This window comes from Xenia sp. Carnegie-2017, unplaced genomic scaffold (genome assembly GCF_021976095.1).
Source record: "Xenia sp. Carnegie-2017 unplaced genomic scaffold, XeniaSp_v1 HiC_scaffold_6, whole genome shotgun sequence".
Taxonomy (NCBI): domain Eukaryota; kingdom Metazoa; phylum Cnidaria; class Anthozoa; order Malacalcyonacea; family Xeniidae; genus Xenia; species Xenia sp. Carnegie-2017.
The window spans coordinates 17,221,644-17,236,113 of NW_025813526.1; the positions used below are offsets into that span (position 1 = coordinate 17,221,644).

The following is a 14,470-nucleotide window of genomic DNA, read 5'->3' on the forward strand; positions in this document are numbered from 1 at the left end:
ATCCCCCCCTGAGCTTTAGTTAGCTTTTCGATTCCATAACAGGAGGCCTACTTATATCTTGCTTTCCTTCACTGTTTTGCAGCTTTGAACTACAGTAAACTGTTCAAGCCAACGCCACCTATCGAAAAAATTAACGCGATAGTAGCGGTTGCGCCAACGCAAACAGTTCATTTCAACCATGTCACAAAATTTTTCTATTTAATTGTCACTTTATACATACCACTAAGCTCTTAAAATCGAGGTAAAATGTTTATAATCTGACTGCCATTTGTGTTATCCAGTTCATTTATCGATATATTTTGCTTATTTTTGTTTTTGTTCCCAAGCCTTTTTCAAATCTATGTAATTTGACTAGTTGGCTTTCTCTGATCTTGGATGAAAATAGAGCAAGCTCTATCTGCACATTCGTTGTTTTCATTTCAAATGCACTTTCCTAAATCTTTATTTACCATTTTGAAATAACTTTCTTAGTCATTACTACGTAGATTTACAATTTCAATAGTTAACTCTGTAAAGCCCACGCCAAACCATGTTTTCATCGATTGAGATGTTTTTCCCAGGTTGAAATATAAAAAACTTACCTTCAGTTATTGGATTTCGGTGTCGTCCTGTAAGCAGTAAAAATAAAACATTTTTCTAACTGATGGGGATTCAATTTCAGGCATTTTTAATAATGTATCCTATTTGAAATTGCAATCAAGATCCAACTGAGGTAATTTTCACGTAAATATCCCATTCTTGGGTTCGCAAGAGGGAAGTTCATGAAGGTCAAACGACTTCTTAGATCCTCTGGATTCAACAGATTTTGCACAACCGGGTACCAACGTTTTAGTATTTTTTTTCAGCATAATTTTTTGCATTTGCATTAAAAAACAAGCTACGATAGACCGTTTGCCAGTTTTGTTTTGAAAACTTTCCCATAGTTTCTTATGGATGCATTGTTGCCCATCAAATCTTCATCTTTACTTTTATTCTCAATGCGCTCACTATCTTTTCGCACAGTGAGCCATACACACGCGTTTTTAACATTTGAGAGAGATTCCGGTACATAACCTTGTCTAGGATCAACTTTATTATCACCGAAGCTGAGCCTGTAAGCTCAGGCGAGTTGGAGTCACACGTGTTCATTACGCAGGCACTTTCATGTAAATCAAACTCTTCGTTATCTACAACTTTATTGCAAGATGGTTCCTCTTCACAGCCCATAGTTTTATTTTGGACAACTGTTCTCGAACGGGTTTCATCAAAGTCAAAATATTCGTTATGTTTAGGAATTGTTTCGTTGGAAAATTCCTGACAACATTTTTCATTAAAACCATTTCATTAGAGGTAAAACCTCTAGGAACAACGCTAAGTCTACTGGTCGTTTTCCTATATTACCTCAGATAACTATAAATTTCAACGGTAAACAGAGTTATGAGTTGAAACGAGTGAACTTTCATCATCTGATTAATACTCAAATCAAGAGCGACGAAACCAATAGGGAGTTTTACCGAGAGTACAACTACGACTACGAGTACGAAATTAGACCGTGTAAGGGAATGGCACGAGGAAGTTCGTAGTCTTTGTCGGATTGTCAAACTATTATGGCTATTTGCAGTAACGCGCATTTCGATGCAGCTACGCGTTTATATTTAAACGTATTCTTTTAACGATTTTTTCTTTAAATTTCTATTTTGTTCTACTAAATCAATTATTGAAATATTGTAACGTAATATACATTTTTAATAAAAAATAAGAATAAACAAACAGAAATGTAAAAGATTTCTCATTGTGAGTACAACGATAATAGGACCCTATAACAAAACTAAAAAAATAAAAAAATATTGTAGTTTTTACCTCGCTGCAAGCAGGATTTGAACCTCGCTTTGGTCCCTCCCCATTGTGTTTCTAACGTCAGAGGTGACTGAGTATTTGTACATACTCATGGTCATTGTTGAGGAATTGAATCTTCATGTTAAACCAGAATACTCTGTTATTTTTTTACCTGATATTTAAAAACTTTTGCCTAAAGTTTTCAAAATTCATTCGTGTTGTGTTTGTAAAATCAATTAACAAAAATATACACTAAGTATTCATGGATTATGTTTAAGTACTAAAAGCTTAACAACTCAGACATTATACTACCTAACTAAAACATGTATTGAACTTTAATTAATTTTAACCTTTTTCCAGACTTTGTAAATCAGTTCATCTTATTATTTTTGTTCATAAATATTAAAAAAATATAATAATGAATATGAAGGGAAGATTAACATGAATTGTTTTTTGTAATTACGTGGTTTTAAGTTTTTATCAAATAAACAACATAGTCCCCCCTTCCACACTTTCAAAAATCAGATAATGCATACAATTTGATTGAACAATTAAGAAAACTACCAATCTTTCACCAATGCCTAAACCAGGAGTTGAACCTTGGTCCTTCAGATCTTCAGCCTAACGCTCCCAAACTGAGCTATTTCAGCTGATTATATCTCAAATTGACTACAAAATCAATTCAATAAATTAATGGTTGAAATGTTTTCCACTTTACCATATTTTAAAATGAAAAGTTTTATGTCAGTACATACAGCTTAAATTTTTTCAAATATTGATGACGTTTAAATTAAGTTCAAAGTAGTGATCGATCTTTGTCTTGAATATCAAAATAAAATAATTTACTTTAAAACAGTAAAAAAGTACCTTAAACAAATATTAAAAGGAAAATGGAATATTAATCAACAACCATTTCGACAAAGAGGGAATTCGAACCCACGTGTGCACAGCACAATAGATTACATTCCATCAAATTATTCACTCCGTCACTTCGTCTTATTGCATTCTTTTTGTTTTTTACAAATGTTAAACATAAGCAACAATCAATATTACTGGAAAAAAGTGTAAAACAGATCTGTTTCTAATGAAAAGTAAAATTCGCAATTCCTTTCATATTTTTAATATTATTATATTGTAACTATAATATTCAATTCCTTTTTTTCATTAAAATTTCATTTGTTCACATTTAAGTAACAAATTAAAGTTTAGAAATTTTCAACATGACACCTACAATAAAATATCTTTAAATTAGAATTTTGTGAAAAAGTCTACATGTCCAGTTTTGAAATTAGTGTTACCAAAAATGTTTCGTGTTTTCTATGTTTTTAACTTTTAAAGTATTCTTTTAACATTTTTTTTCTTTAAATTTCTATTTTGTTGTACTAAATCAATTATTGAAATATTGTAACGTAATATACATACACAAATTTTAATAAAAAAATACAGAATAACCAAACAGAAATGTAAAAGATTTCTCATTGTGGAGTACAACGATAATAGGACCCTTTAACAAAACTAAATAAAAGTAATAAAAAAAAATATTGTAGCTTTTTTACCTCGCTGCAAGCAGGATTTGAACCTGCGCGGGGAATCCCCATTGGATTTCTAGTCCAACGCCTTAACCACTCGGCCATCACAGCTCATTGTCCAAGGAATTGCTTTTCTTCATGTTAAACCATAATATTCTGTTATTTTTTTACCTGATATTTAAAACTTTTTCCTAAAGTTTTCAAAATTCATTCCTGTTGTGTTTGCAAAATCAATTAACAAAAAAATACACTAAGTATTCCTGGATTATGTTTAAGTACTAAAAGCTTAACAACTCAGACATTATAATACCTAACTAAAACATGTATTGAACTTTAATTAATTTTAACCTTTTTCCAGACTTTGTAAATCAGTTCATCTTATTATTTTTGTTCATAAATATTAAAAAAATATAATAATGAATATGAAGGGAAGATTAACATAAATTGTTTTTGTAATTACGTGGTTTTAAATTTTTATCAAATAAACAACATAGTCGCCCCTAAATTTCTATTTTGTTTTACTAAATCAATTATTGAAATATTGTAACGTAATATACATACACAAATTTCAATAAAAAAATACAGAATAACCAAACATAAATGTAAACGATTTCTCATATTGGAGTACAACGATAATAGGGCCTTTAACAAATCTAAATAAAAGAAATAAAAAAAAATATTGTAAGTCATTTTATCTTCGTTGCAAGCAGGATTTGAACCTGCTCGGAGAATCCATATTGGATTTCTAATCCAACGCCTTAAAGCCTAGTTCTCATTCATCGTAAAACGTCGGCGATAGAGCTTTTGCGACGTCGGCGAGCGCTTACTATTAATGAGAACGCGTTAAAATTTATGTCGCCGATTTTTTGTGACGAACGCCGAGCGTCGGCGCTGGCATCGCAAGAAACAAAACAGTTTGTTTCTTGCGATCATAGCCGATCATTACCGACAACTTTCCATAATCTAGTCCAACATGGCTGCTCTTGAAAAAAGACGAAGAATCAGACTTTGTTGAGTCATGCTCATAAACCACAAAAACATGTTAAGGAAATAGTATGTGCGTAGTTTACTTTATCAATGTATGCGTTCCCACACGGCTAAGAGCCAAGGAACAGTTATTGACGTTAGTTAAATTTCCTTATGTACCATATATAGCTTAAACAGAGGAACTACTCCGACCAATAATAATATTTGTTGTTTGTAATAAAGACTATAAATACTGCTCTGTAAAACAATAAAAATCAGTTCGATCATTAAATTCACTCGTGGTTGTTACTGAAGGTATAGAGTATATTAAGAAATAGATATGGCGAGTAACTCGAACACAACAGACTTCGATAGAAGCTTGCAATTGAATATTGTAATTTCTGTGCAGCTTCAATTGTATTTATTGGCTTTGTTAATAAGGAAAAAGCAAATTTTACTCAGATTAAACAAACCACGAAAGAGAAGGTTTTGGATAAGAGAAATGTTGAAGAAACGCCAGCAGGAAAGTCAATTTCCTATTTTGGTTGAAGAGTTAAAATTGCACGATCGAGAGTATTTTTTCAAGTTTTTAAGAATGAGTCCAGAGAGGCTAGAGCATCTATTAAATCTTGTTGCCCCCTACATTACAAAAAAGAAATGCAACAGCAGAATACCAGTTTCTGCAGGATAAAGACTTGTCGCTAATTTGCGATATTTAGCTACGTGGGATTCCCAACAATCCCAAGCCTTTAATTTCAGATTGGGAAAAAGCACAGTTTGTAATATCATAAAAGAAACATGTAGTGGAATATGGAATTCTTTATGTACCACATACCTGAAGGCTCCAAAGTCTGAGCATGAATGGAAAGAGATCGCAAATGAAATGTTTACTCAGTGGAATTTTCCAAACTGCATAGGTGCATTGGATGGAAAACACATTGCAATTGAATGCCCTGCCAATAGTGGATCTAATTTTTTTAATTACAAAAAGTTTTATAGTATCGTATTGATGGCCATGTGTGATGCTAGGTACTGTTTTACATTGGTGGATATTGGAAATAATGGAAGAGACAATGATGCACAAATTTTCAATAATTCAGCAATGGGCAAAGCTTTGTCAAATAATGAATTAAATGTTCCATCCTGCAGTTCCATTGTTGGCCATACACTGCCTTATGTTGTTGTAGCCGATGAAATCTTTGCACTCAAACCATGGTTAATGAAGCCATATGGTGGTAAAGGATTACCACAAGATAAAGAAATATTTAATTACAGACTTAGTCGTTGCAGACGAACAATAGAAAACAGTTTTGGCATCCTTTCAGCAAGGTGGAGGATTTTTCGCCGCCCAATCAAAGCCAAGCCTGAAACAGTTGACTTGATTATAAAAGCATGCTTATGCCTGCATAATTATTTACAGCTAACATACAATGCCCATTACATCCCAGCTGGTTTTGTAGATGCTGAAGATACTACAGGTAATATCGTACCTGGTAACTGGAGAAGCATTACATCAGGTGATAATGGTGCAATGGAAGCATTCTCAGTTGGAAGGGCAAATAATAGATCTTCCTTTGAAGCTATTGAAGTTAGAGAAAATTCAAGAAATATTTCAAAGCAAAGAGGGATCCTTGTCTTGGCAAGTCACTTATGTTAATAGTTTTTAAAGTTAACTGACATATTGTTTGGAGTATAGTCTAACCATAATCTGCACCACTAATTTCAGGTTTCATATAAATAAAATTATTAAGTTGTTAATAGCCTTGTTATTACAATAGTTGACCACATGGTTTTTATTCACAGATCAGTGATAGTTATTTGTAAAAAGCCAACCTCATTGCAGCATAATTTAGCATAGTTGTGTGTATGCAAATAAGCATTTGAGTTAAAATTTATCCTATCAACATCTTTTTATGCTTGATGGCAAATGAAATTATTTGCTCCAGGACTATTGACTCCAATGTTATCTACAACATTTACACTGCATTGCAAGATTTTAGACATTGTAAAATATATATTTGAAACTAACATGCATTATGAACATTAATTTTAAACTATGTAAACAATAATGAGTTAATGAGTATCTTACTCTACTTGCTAAAAATTGAGTTATCAACAAACTAAACAGTGCAGCAACTTACTTTGTGTGGAAATGATTATTTTAGAGCAACTGGAAGTGCTTATATTTGATTTAATATCTTTGAAAGTTCTACAGTTGTATTTTTGGGAAAATTAGATAAAGTTAGGGCACTGAGTAGTTTCATGGTAATCACACAAAATAATGAAGTTTTATTACTGTAAGCAACAATTTCTTCTGAAACTAAATAAAGTAAATGTCTTATCCATCAAATAACAAACTAAATGATATAAACCTGTTTTGACAATAGCCGATATGAAACTTTTAATTATTCCAATAATTTGCTTGACTATTTGGCACAGAACCAACAAAAGTTGGAAATGAATTCAAGTAATTTGGATTTGAAAAACCTCCATACTCAACTTCCATGAAAGCCTTCTCAATTAAGTTCCTAATTAAAGCCTTCTTTTTTCCATCAAGCCTTCTCAGTCTGGGGGCTAAACTCAAACAGTAAAAGTAGTCTTCATCATTCTCCACATTAGGTTTATCTTTTTGGCTGTTTTCCAAACATTTTAAGGACTTGTCCAACTTTGACATGGCTTCTTTAATTTGTTCATCAGTTTTTTTCAATTGCATTTTGTTATTGATTTTAGCTCCAACCCAGCTCGTACCACTACCATCTCTTTTTTGCCTTTTTATTGGCTGCTTTTGGTGGGTCCCATTTTCTGTGTCTCTTATTTCCTCTGCAACATCACAAATTTGTTCAGTTGCTTCGCCTTGAAAATTGTCATCTACAGATATATCTAATGTTATATAAGTTTCATATTGATCATTTTCTCTATCTGATAACTCTTCAACCAAGTCGGGATCTTCTGCACCAAGTGTAACTATATTTGAGACACTGTCTTTGGTTATGTTTGGTTGACTAAGTGATACATTCAAGTTACTTGTCCCTTGTCTTGAAGTCATATGGATTGTAAGCCATCCAAGATTCTCGAACCTTTGATCAATATTCGGAATATCGCTTACTCCAGACCCAGACTTTAACTTTTGTTTTGAAAGATAACGAGAAAATGCAGTACGAATAGTCTTGTATCTCCTTTCCACTTCTTCTGTTGTAGTTTCAAGCAATTCAGCTATTCGTTGCCAGCAGTTAGCTTTCTTTCGTTTGTCACGAAAACCGTTTGTTCGCTTGTCGTATATCGTGAAATTCACGAATAATTTCCATAAAGCTTCTATCATCGTCCTTTGCTTTAACAGCAAGAACATTTAATGCTTGCACTGAATAGAAGTCTGTTGTGTTCGAGTTACTCGCCATATCTATTTCTTAATATACTCTATACCTTCAGTAACAACCACGAGTGAATTTAATGATCGAACTGATTTTATTGTTTTACAGAGCAGTATTTATAGTCTTTATTACAAACAACAAATATTATTATTGGTCGGAGTAGTTCCTCTGTTTAAGCTATATATGGTACATAAGGAAATTTAACTAACGTCAATAACTGTTCCTTGGCTCTTAGCCGTGTGGGAACGGATACATTGATAAACTAAACTACGCACATACTATTTCCTTAACATGTTTTTGTGGTTTATGAGCATGACTCAACAAAGTCTGATTCTTCGTCTTTTTTCAAGAGCAGCCATGTTGGACTAGGAGCCATTTTTTTTCTCAAAGCAATCACCGACCATCGCCGATGGTGAGCGATGCTTTGCGATTAATGAGAACACAAGGCCATCGACACCGACCATCGGCGATACTAGCGACGTTTTGCGATGAATGAGAACTAGGCTTAACAACCCAGCCATCACAGCTCATTGTACAAGGGATTGTTTTCTTCATATGAAACCATACTGTTCTGTTTTTTAACTTATTTATTAAAAGATTTTATCTTAAAACTTAAAATTCATTGCTCTTGTGTTTGGAAAATCAATAAACAAAAAATTGAAATAAGTATTCATGGATTATGGTTAAGTACTAATAATTTGTAACTTATGGGATGTGTAATGAAAGAAGCAAGTCTTAGTTTAACAACTCAGACATTATACTACATATCTAAAACATGTATTTTATTTTAATTAATTTTTAATTTTTTGTAGACTTTGTAAATCAGTTCATCTTGTTATTTTTCTATATAAACATTACGAAAATTATAATAATGAAAATGAAGAGGAAGATTAAAATAGACTTTGCTTTTCGTAAATATGTGGTTTAAACATTATCAAATAAACAAATTAGTCCCACTTTCACGATTTCAAAATCAGTTAATTTATACAATTTTATCATAGAATTAAAGAAAAAATGCTAGTCTTGCACCAATGCCGAAACAAGGAGTTGAACCAGGAACGTTCAGATCTTCAGTGTGACTCTCCCAAACTGAGCTATTTCGTCTAATTACATCTCAAGATGACTACTAAATCAATTCAAGAATCTAATGTTTAACAATATTTTCCACTTTACTATATTTTGATATGAAAAATTTTATGTCAGTACATACAGCTTAAATTTTTTTAAATATTGATGACCTTTAAATTAAGTTCAAAGTAGTGATCCATCTTAGCTTGAATATCAAAATAAAATAATTTACTTTAAAACAGTAAAAAAGTACCTTCAACAAATATTAAAAAGAAAATGGAATATTAATGAACAACCATTTCGACAAAGATGGGATTCGAACCCACGTGTGCAGTGCTTAATGGATTAGCAGTCCATGACGTTAACCACTCGGTCATTTCCTATTATTGCCATCTTGTTTTTTCAGTAAATGTCAAACAAAAGCAATAATCAATATTACTTAAAAAAAGTGGAAGAAAACTGTTTGCTACTTAAGAATTAATATTTGCATTTTTTCCATAGTTTTAATACTATTGTATTGTAACTATAATATTCAATACATTTTTTTAAGTAAAATTTTATTTGTTCGCATGTAATTAACCAATTAAAGTTTAGAACTAACCAACATGGCATCTACAATGAAATATCTTTAAATTCAAATTTTGTGAAAAAGTCCAGATTCTAGCTTAGAAATTAGTGTTACCAACAATGTTTCGCGCTTTCTATGTTTTTTACATTTAGACTATTATTTCACAACCTTTTTCTTTAATTTTATTTTATTGTAATAAATCACATATTAAAATAATGAAACTCAATATACATACACATATCTGAGAGAAAAAATAAACAATAATCAAACACAAATTTAAAATATTTCTCATTGTCGAGTATAATGATAATAGGGGCCTTTAACAAAACTAAATACCAGTAATAGAAACAAAAAATACTACAAGTTATTTTATCTTGCTGCAAGCAGGATTTGAACCTACGTGTGGAATCCCCATTGGATTTCAAGTCCAACGCCTTAACCACTCGGCCATCACAGCTCATTGTGAAAGAGATTGCTGTTCTTCATGTTAAACCATATTATTCTTGGGGTTTTTTACTTCATTTATTAAAAGTAATTTTCCTTACATTTTTGAATTATCTAATCTTGTGTTTGGAAAATCAGTACTCAAAATAAATAAAATAAGTGTTCATGGATTATAATTACGTACTAAAGATTTGTAATATATGAAATACATGAATAATTAAGCATGTTTTTAGATGTATAACGCAGACATTATACTACATGTCTAAAACATGAATTGAAATTAATTGACTTTTACTCTTTTGCAGAATTTGTAAATCAGTCCATCTTATTATTTTTGTTTATAAATATTAAGAAAATTTCAATAATGAAAATGAGGAGGAAGATTAACATAAGTTGTGTTTTTCACGATTACGTGGTTTAAGCTTTTATCAAATAAAAAACTTATTCCCCCCTTTCACACTTTAAAAATCAGTTGATTTATACAATTTGATCAAAGAAGTAAAGAAGAAATGCGAATCATGAACCGATGCCGAAACCCGTATTTGAACCAGGGACCTTCAGATCTTCAGTCTGACGCTCTCCCCACTGAGCTACTTCAGCTGATTAAATCGCAAATTCACTACAAAATCAATTTAAGAATCTAATGCTTAAAAATATTTTCCACTTTACCATATTTTATAAGGAAAAATTTTATGTCGGTACATACAGCTTAAATTTTTTCAAATATTGATGACGTTTAAATTAAGTTCAAAGTAGTGATCGATCTTTGGCTTGAATATGAAAATAAAATAATTTACTTTAAAACAGTAAAAAAGTACCTAAAACAAATATTAAAAGGAAAATGGAATATTAATCAACAACCACTTCGAAAAAAATGGGATTCAAACCCACGTGTGCACAGCACAATGGATTACTTTCCATCAAACTATTCCCTCCGTCAATTCGTCTTATTACATTCTTTGTGTTTTTTACAAATGTTAAACAAAAGCAACAATCAATATTACTAGAAAAAAGTGTAAAAGAGACCTGTTTCTAATGAAGAAGTAAAATTCGCAATTTCTTTCATATTTTTAATATTATTATATTGTAACTATAATATTCAATTCATTTTTTTCATAAAAATTTCATTTGTTCTCATGTAAGTAACAAATTAAAGTTTAGAAATTGTCAACATGACACCTACAATAAAATATCTTTAAATTAGAATTTTGTGAAAAAGTCTACATGTCCAGTTTTAAAATTAGTGTTACCAAAAATGTTTCGTGTTTTCTATGCTTTTAACTTTAAAGTATTCTTTTAACATTTTTTTCTTTAAATTTCTATTTTGTTCTACTAAATCAATTATTGAAATATTGTAACGTAATATACATACACAAATTTCAATAAAAAAATACAGAATAACCAAACAGAAATGTAAAAGATTTCTCATTGTGGAGTACAACGATAATAGGACCCTATAACAAAACTAAATAAAAGTAATAAAAAAAAATATTGTAAGCTTTTTTACCTCGCTGCAAGCAGGATTTGAACCTGCGCGGGGAATCCCCATTGGATTTCTAGTCCAACGCCTTAACCACTCGGCCATCACAGATCATTGTCCAAGGAATTGCTTTTCTTCATGTTAAACCATAATATTCTGTTATTTTTTTACCTGATAATTAAAAACTTTTTCCTAAAGTTTTCAAAATTCATTCCTGTTGTGTTTGCAAAATCAATTAACAAAAAAATACACTAAGTATTCCTGGATTATGTTTAAGTACTAAAAGCTTAACAACTCAGACATTATAATACGTAACTAAAACATGTATTGAACTTTAATTAATTTTAACCTTTTTCCACACTTTGTAAATCAGTTCATCTTATTATTTTTGTTCATAAATATTAAAAAAATATAATAATGAATATGAAGGGAAGATTAACATAAATTGTTTTTTGTAATTACGTGGTTGTAAATTTTTATCAAATAAACAACATAGTCCCCCCTTTCACAATTTAAAAAGCAGTTAATTTATACAATTTGATCAAAGAAGTAAAGAAGAAATGCGAATCTTGAACCGATGCCGAAACCCGGATTTGAACCAGGGACCTTCAGATCTTCAGTCTGACGCTCTCCCTACTGAGCTATTTCGGCTGATTATATCGCAAGTTGACTACAAAGTCAATTTAAGAACCTATTGTTTAATAATATTTTCCACTTTACCATATTTTATAAGGAAAAGTTTTATGTCGGTAGATACAGCTTAAATTTTTCTAAATATTGATCACGTTTAAATTAAGTTGAATGTAATAATCCATTTTTAGCTTGAATATCAAAATAAAATAATTTACTTTAAAACAGTACAAAAGTAACTGAAACAAATATTAAAAGAAAAATGGAATATTAATCAACAACCATTTCGACAAAGATGGGATTCGAACCCACGTGTGCAGAGCACAATGGATTAGCAGTCCATCACCTTAACCACTCGGTCATTCGCCTTATTGCAATCTTGTTTTTTCAATAAATGTCAAACAAAAGCAATAACCAATATTACTTAAAAAAGTGGAAGAAAACTGTTTGCTACTTAAGAATTAATATTTCCATTTTTTCCATAGTTTTAATACTATTGTATTGCAACTATAATATTCAATACATTTTTTTAAGTAAAATTTTATTAGTTCCCATGTAATTAACAAATTAAAGTTTAGAAGTTACCAACATGACATCTACAATGAAATATCTATAAATTAAATTTTGTCAAAAAGTCCAGATTCTAGCTTAGATATTAGTGTTACCAACAATGCTTCGCGCTTTCTATGTTTTTAACATTTAGACTATTATTTTCACAACCTTTTTCTTTCTATTTTATTTTATTGTAATAAATAAATTATTAAAATAAGGTAACTCAATATACATACACATATTTGAGGAAAAAAATAAACAATAATCAAACACAAATTTAAAATATTTCTCATTGTGGAGTATAATGATAATAGGGGCCTTTAACAAAACTAAATACCAGTAATAGAAAAAAAAATACTGCAAGTTATTTTATCTCGTTGCAAGCAGATTTTGAACATAGGTTGGGAATCCCCATTGGATTTCAAGTCCAACGCTTTAACCACTCGGCCATCACAGCTCATTATGAACGAGATTGCTCTTCTTTGTTTTAGACCATATTATTCTGGGGGTTTTTTATTTCATTTATTAAAAGTATTTTTCCTAACATTTTTGAATTATCAAATCTTGTGTTTGGAAAATCAGTACTCAAAATAAATTAAATAAGTATTCATGGATTATAATTACGTACTAAATATTTGTAATATATATAATACATAAATAATTAAGCATGACTTTAGATGGATAACGCAGACATTATACTACATGTATAAAACATTAATTGAAATAAATTGACTTTTACTCTTTTGCAGAATTTGTAAATCAGTCAATCTTTTTTATTTTTGTTTATAAATATTAAGAAAATTTCAATGATGAAAATGAGGAGGAAGATTAACATAAGTTTTGTTTTTCATGATTACGTGGTTTAAGCTTTTATCAAATAAAAAACTTAGTCCCCCTTTCACAATTTAAAAATCAGTTAATTTATACAATTTGATCAAAGAAGTAAAGAAGAAATGCGAATCTTGAACCGATGCCGAAACCCGGATTTGAACCAGGGACCTTCAGATCTTCAGTCTGACGCTCTCCCTACTGAGCTATTTCGGCTGATTATATCGCAAGTTGACTACAAAGTCAATTTAAGAACCTATTGTTTAATAATATTTTCCACTTTACCATATTTTATAAGGAAAAGTTTTATGTCGGTAGATACAGCTTAAATTTTTCTAAATATTGATCACGTTTAAATTAAGTTGAATGTAATAATCCATTTTTAGCTTGAATATCAAAATAAAATAATTTACTTTAAAACAGTACAAAAGTAACTGAAACAAATATTAAAAGAAAAATGGAATATTAATCAACAACCATTTCGACAAAGATGGGATTCGAACCCACGTGTGCAGAGCACAATGGATTAGCAGTCCATCACCTTAACCACTCGGTCATTCGCCTTATTGCAATCTTGTTTTTTCAATAAATGTCAAACAAAAGCAATAACCAATATTACTTAAAAAAGTGGAAGAAAACTGTTTGCTACTTAAGAATTAATATTTCCATTTTTTCCATAGTTTTAATACTATTGTATTGCAACTATAATATTCAATACATTTTTTTAAGTAAAATTTTATTAGTTCCCATGTAATTAACAAATTAAAGTTTAGAAGTTACCAACATGACATCTACAATGAAATATCTTTAAATTAAATTTTGTCAAAAAGTCCAGATTCTAGCTAAGATATTAGTGTTACCAACAATGCTTCGGCTTTCTATGTTTTTAACATTTAGACTATTATTTTCACAACCTTTTTCTTTCTATTTTATTTTATTGTAATAAATAAATTATTAAAATAATGTAACTCAATATACATACACATATTTGAGGAAAAATAAACAATAATCAAACGCAAATTTAAAATATTTCTCATTGTGGAGTATGATGATAATAGGGGGCTTTAACAAAACTAAATACCAGTAATAGAAACAAAAAATACTGCAAGTTACTTTATCTCGCTGCAAGCAGGATTTGAACCTACGTGGGGAATCCCCATTGATTTCAAGTCCAACGCCTTAACCACTCGGCCATCGCAGCTCATTGTGAAAGAGATTTTCT

The 14,470-nt window shown here is 30.4% G+C and overlaps 1 protein-coding gene and 9 non-coding genes across 10 annotated transcripts; 1 reads left to right on the top strand and 9 right to left on the bottom strand.

Annotated features, from left to right (window-relative positions):
• Window positions 1–3,373: 3,373 nt before the first annotated feature.
• On the bottom strand, window positions 3,374–3,455 carry Trnas-aga. Its single transcript has one exon. It is a non-coding gene; the product is annotated as a tRNA-Ser (tRNA).
• A 1,586-nt stretch (window positions 3,456–5,041) lies between these two features.
• LOC124457563 (protein ALP1-like) lies at window positions 5,042–6,338 on the top strand. Its single transcript, XM_047007795.1, is given in 2 exon segments — window positions 5,042–5,909; window positions 5,911–6,338. Coding segments are annotated over 2 exon segments (783 nt in total). The 5' UTR covers window positions 5,042–5,193; the 3' UTR covers window positions 5,978–6,338.
• Window positions 6,339–9,689: 3,351 nt separating this feature from the next.
• Window positions 9,690–9,771, bottom strand: Trnas-uga. Its single transcript has one exon. It is a non-coding gene; the product is annotated as a tRNA-Ser (tRNA).
• Window positions 9,772–10,285: 514 nt separating this feature from the next.
• Window positions 10,286–10,358, bottom strand: Trnaf-gaa. Its single transcript has one exon. It is a non-coding gene; the product is annotated as a tRNA-Phe (tRNA).
• Window positions 10,359–11,267: 909 nt separating this feature from the next.
• Trnas-aga lies at window positions 11,268–11,349 on the bottom strand. The gene has a single exon. It is a non-coding gene; the product is annotated as a tRNA-Ser (tRNA).
• Window positions 11,350–11,816: 467 nt separating this feature from the next.
• Trnaf-gaa lies at window positions 11,817–11,889 on the bottom strand. Its single transcript has one exon. It is a non-coding gene; the product is annotated as a tRNA-Phe (tRNA).
• Window positions 11,890–12,154: 265 nt separating this feature from the next.
• On the bottom strand, window positions 12,155–12,237 carry Trnas-gcu. Its single transcript has one exon. It is a non-coding gene; the product is annotated as a tRNA-Ser (tRNA).
• A 1,154-nt stretch (window positions 12,238–13,391) lies between these two features.
• On the bottom strand, window positions 13,392–13,464 carry Trnaf-gaa. The gene has a single exon. It is a non-coding gene; the product is annotated as a tRNA-Phe (tRNA).
• Window positions 13,465–13,729: 265 nt separating this feature from the next.
• On the bottom strand, window positions 13,730–13,812 carry Trnas-gcu. The gene has a single exon. It is a non-coding gene; the product is annotated as a tRNA-Ser (tRNA).
• Window positions 13,813–14,368: 556 nt separating this feature from the next.
• On the bottom strand, window positions 14,369–14,449 carry Trnas-uga. The gene has a single exon. It is a non-coding gene; the product is annotated as a tRNA-Ser (tRNA).
• Between the last annotated feature and the right edge of the window lie 21 nt (window positions 14,450–14,470).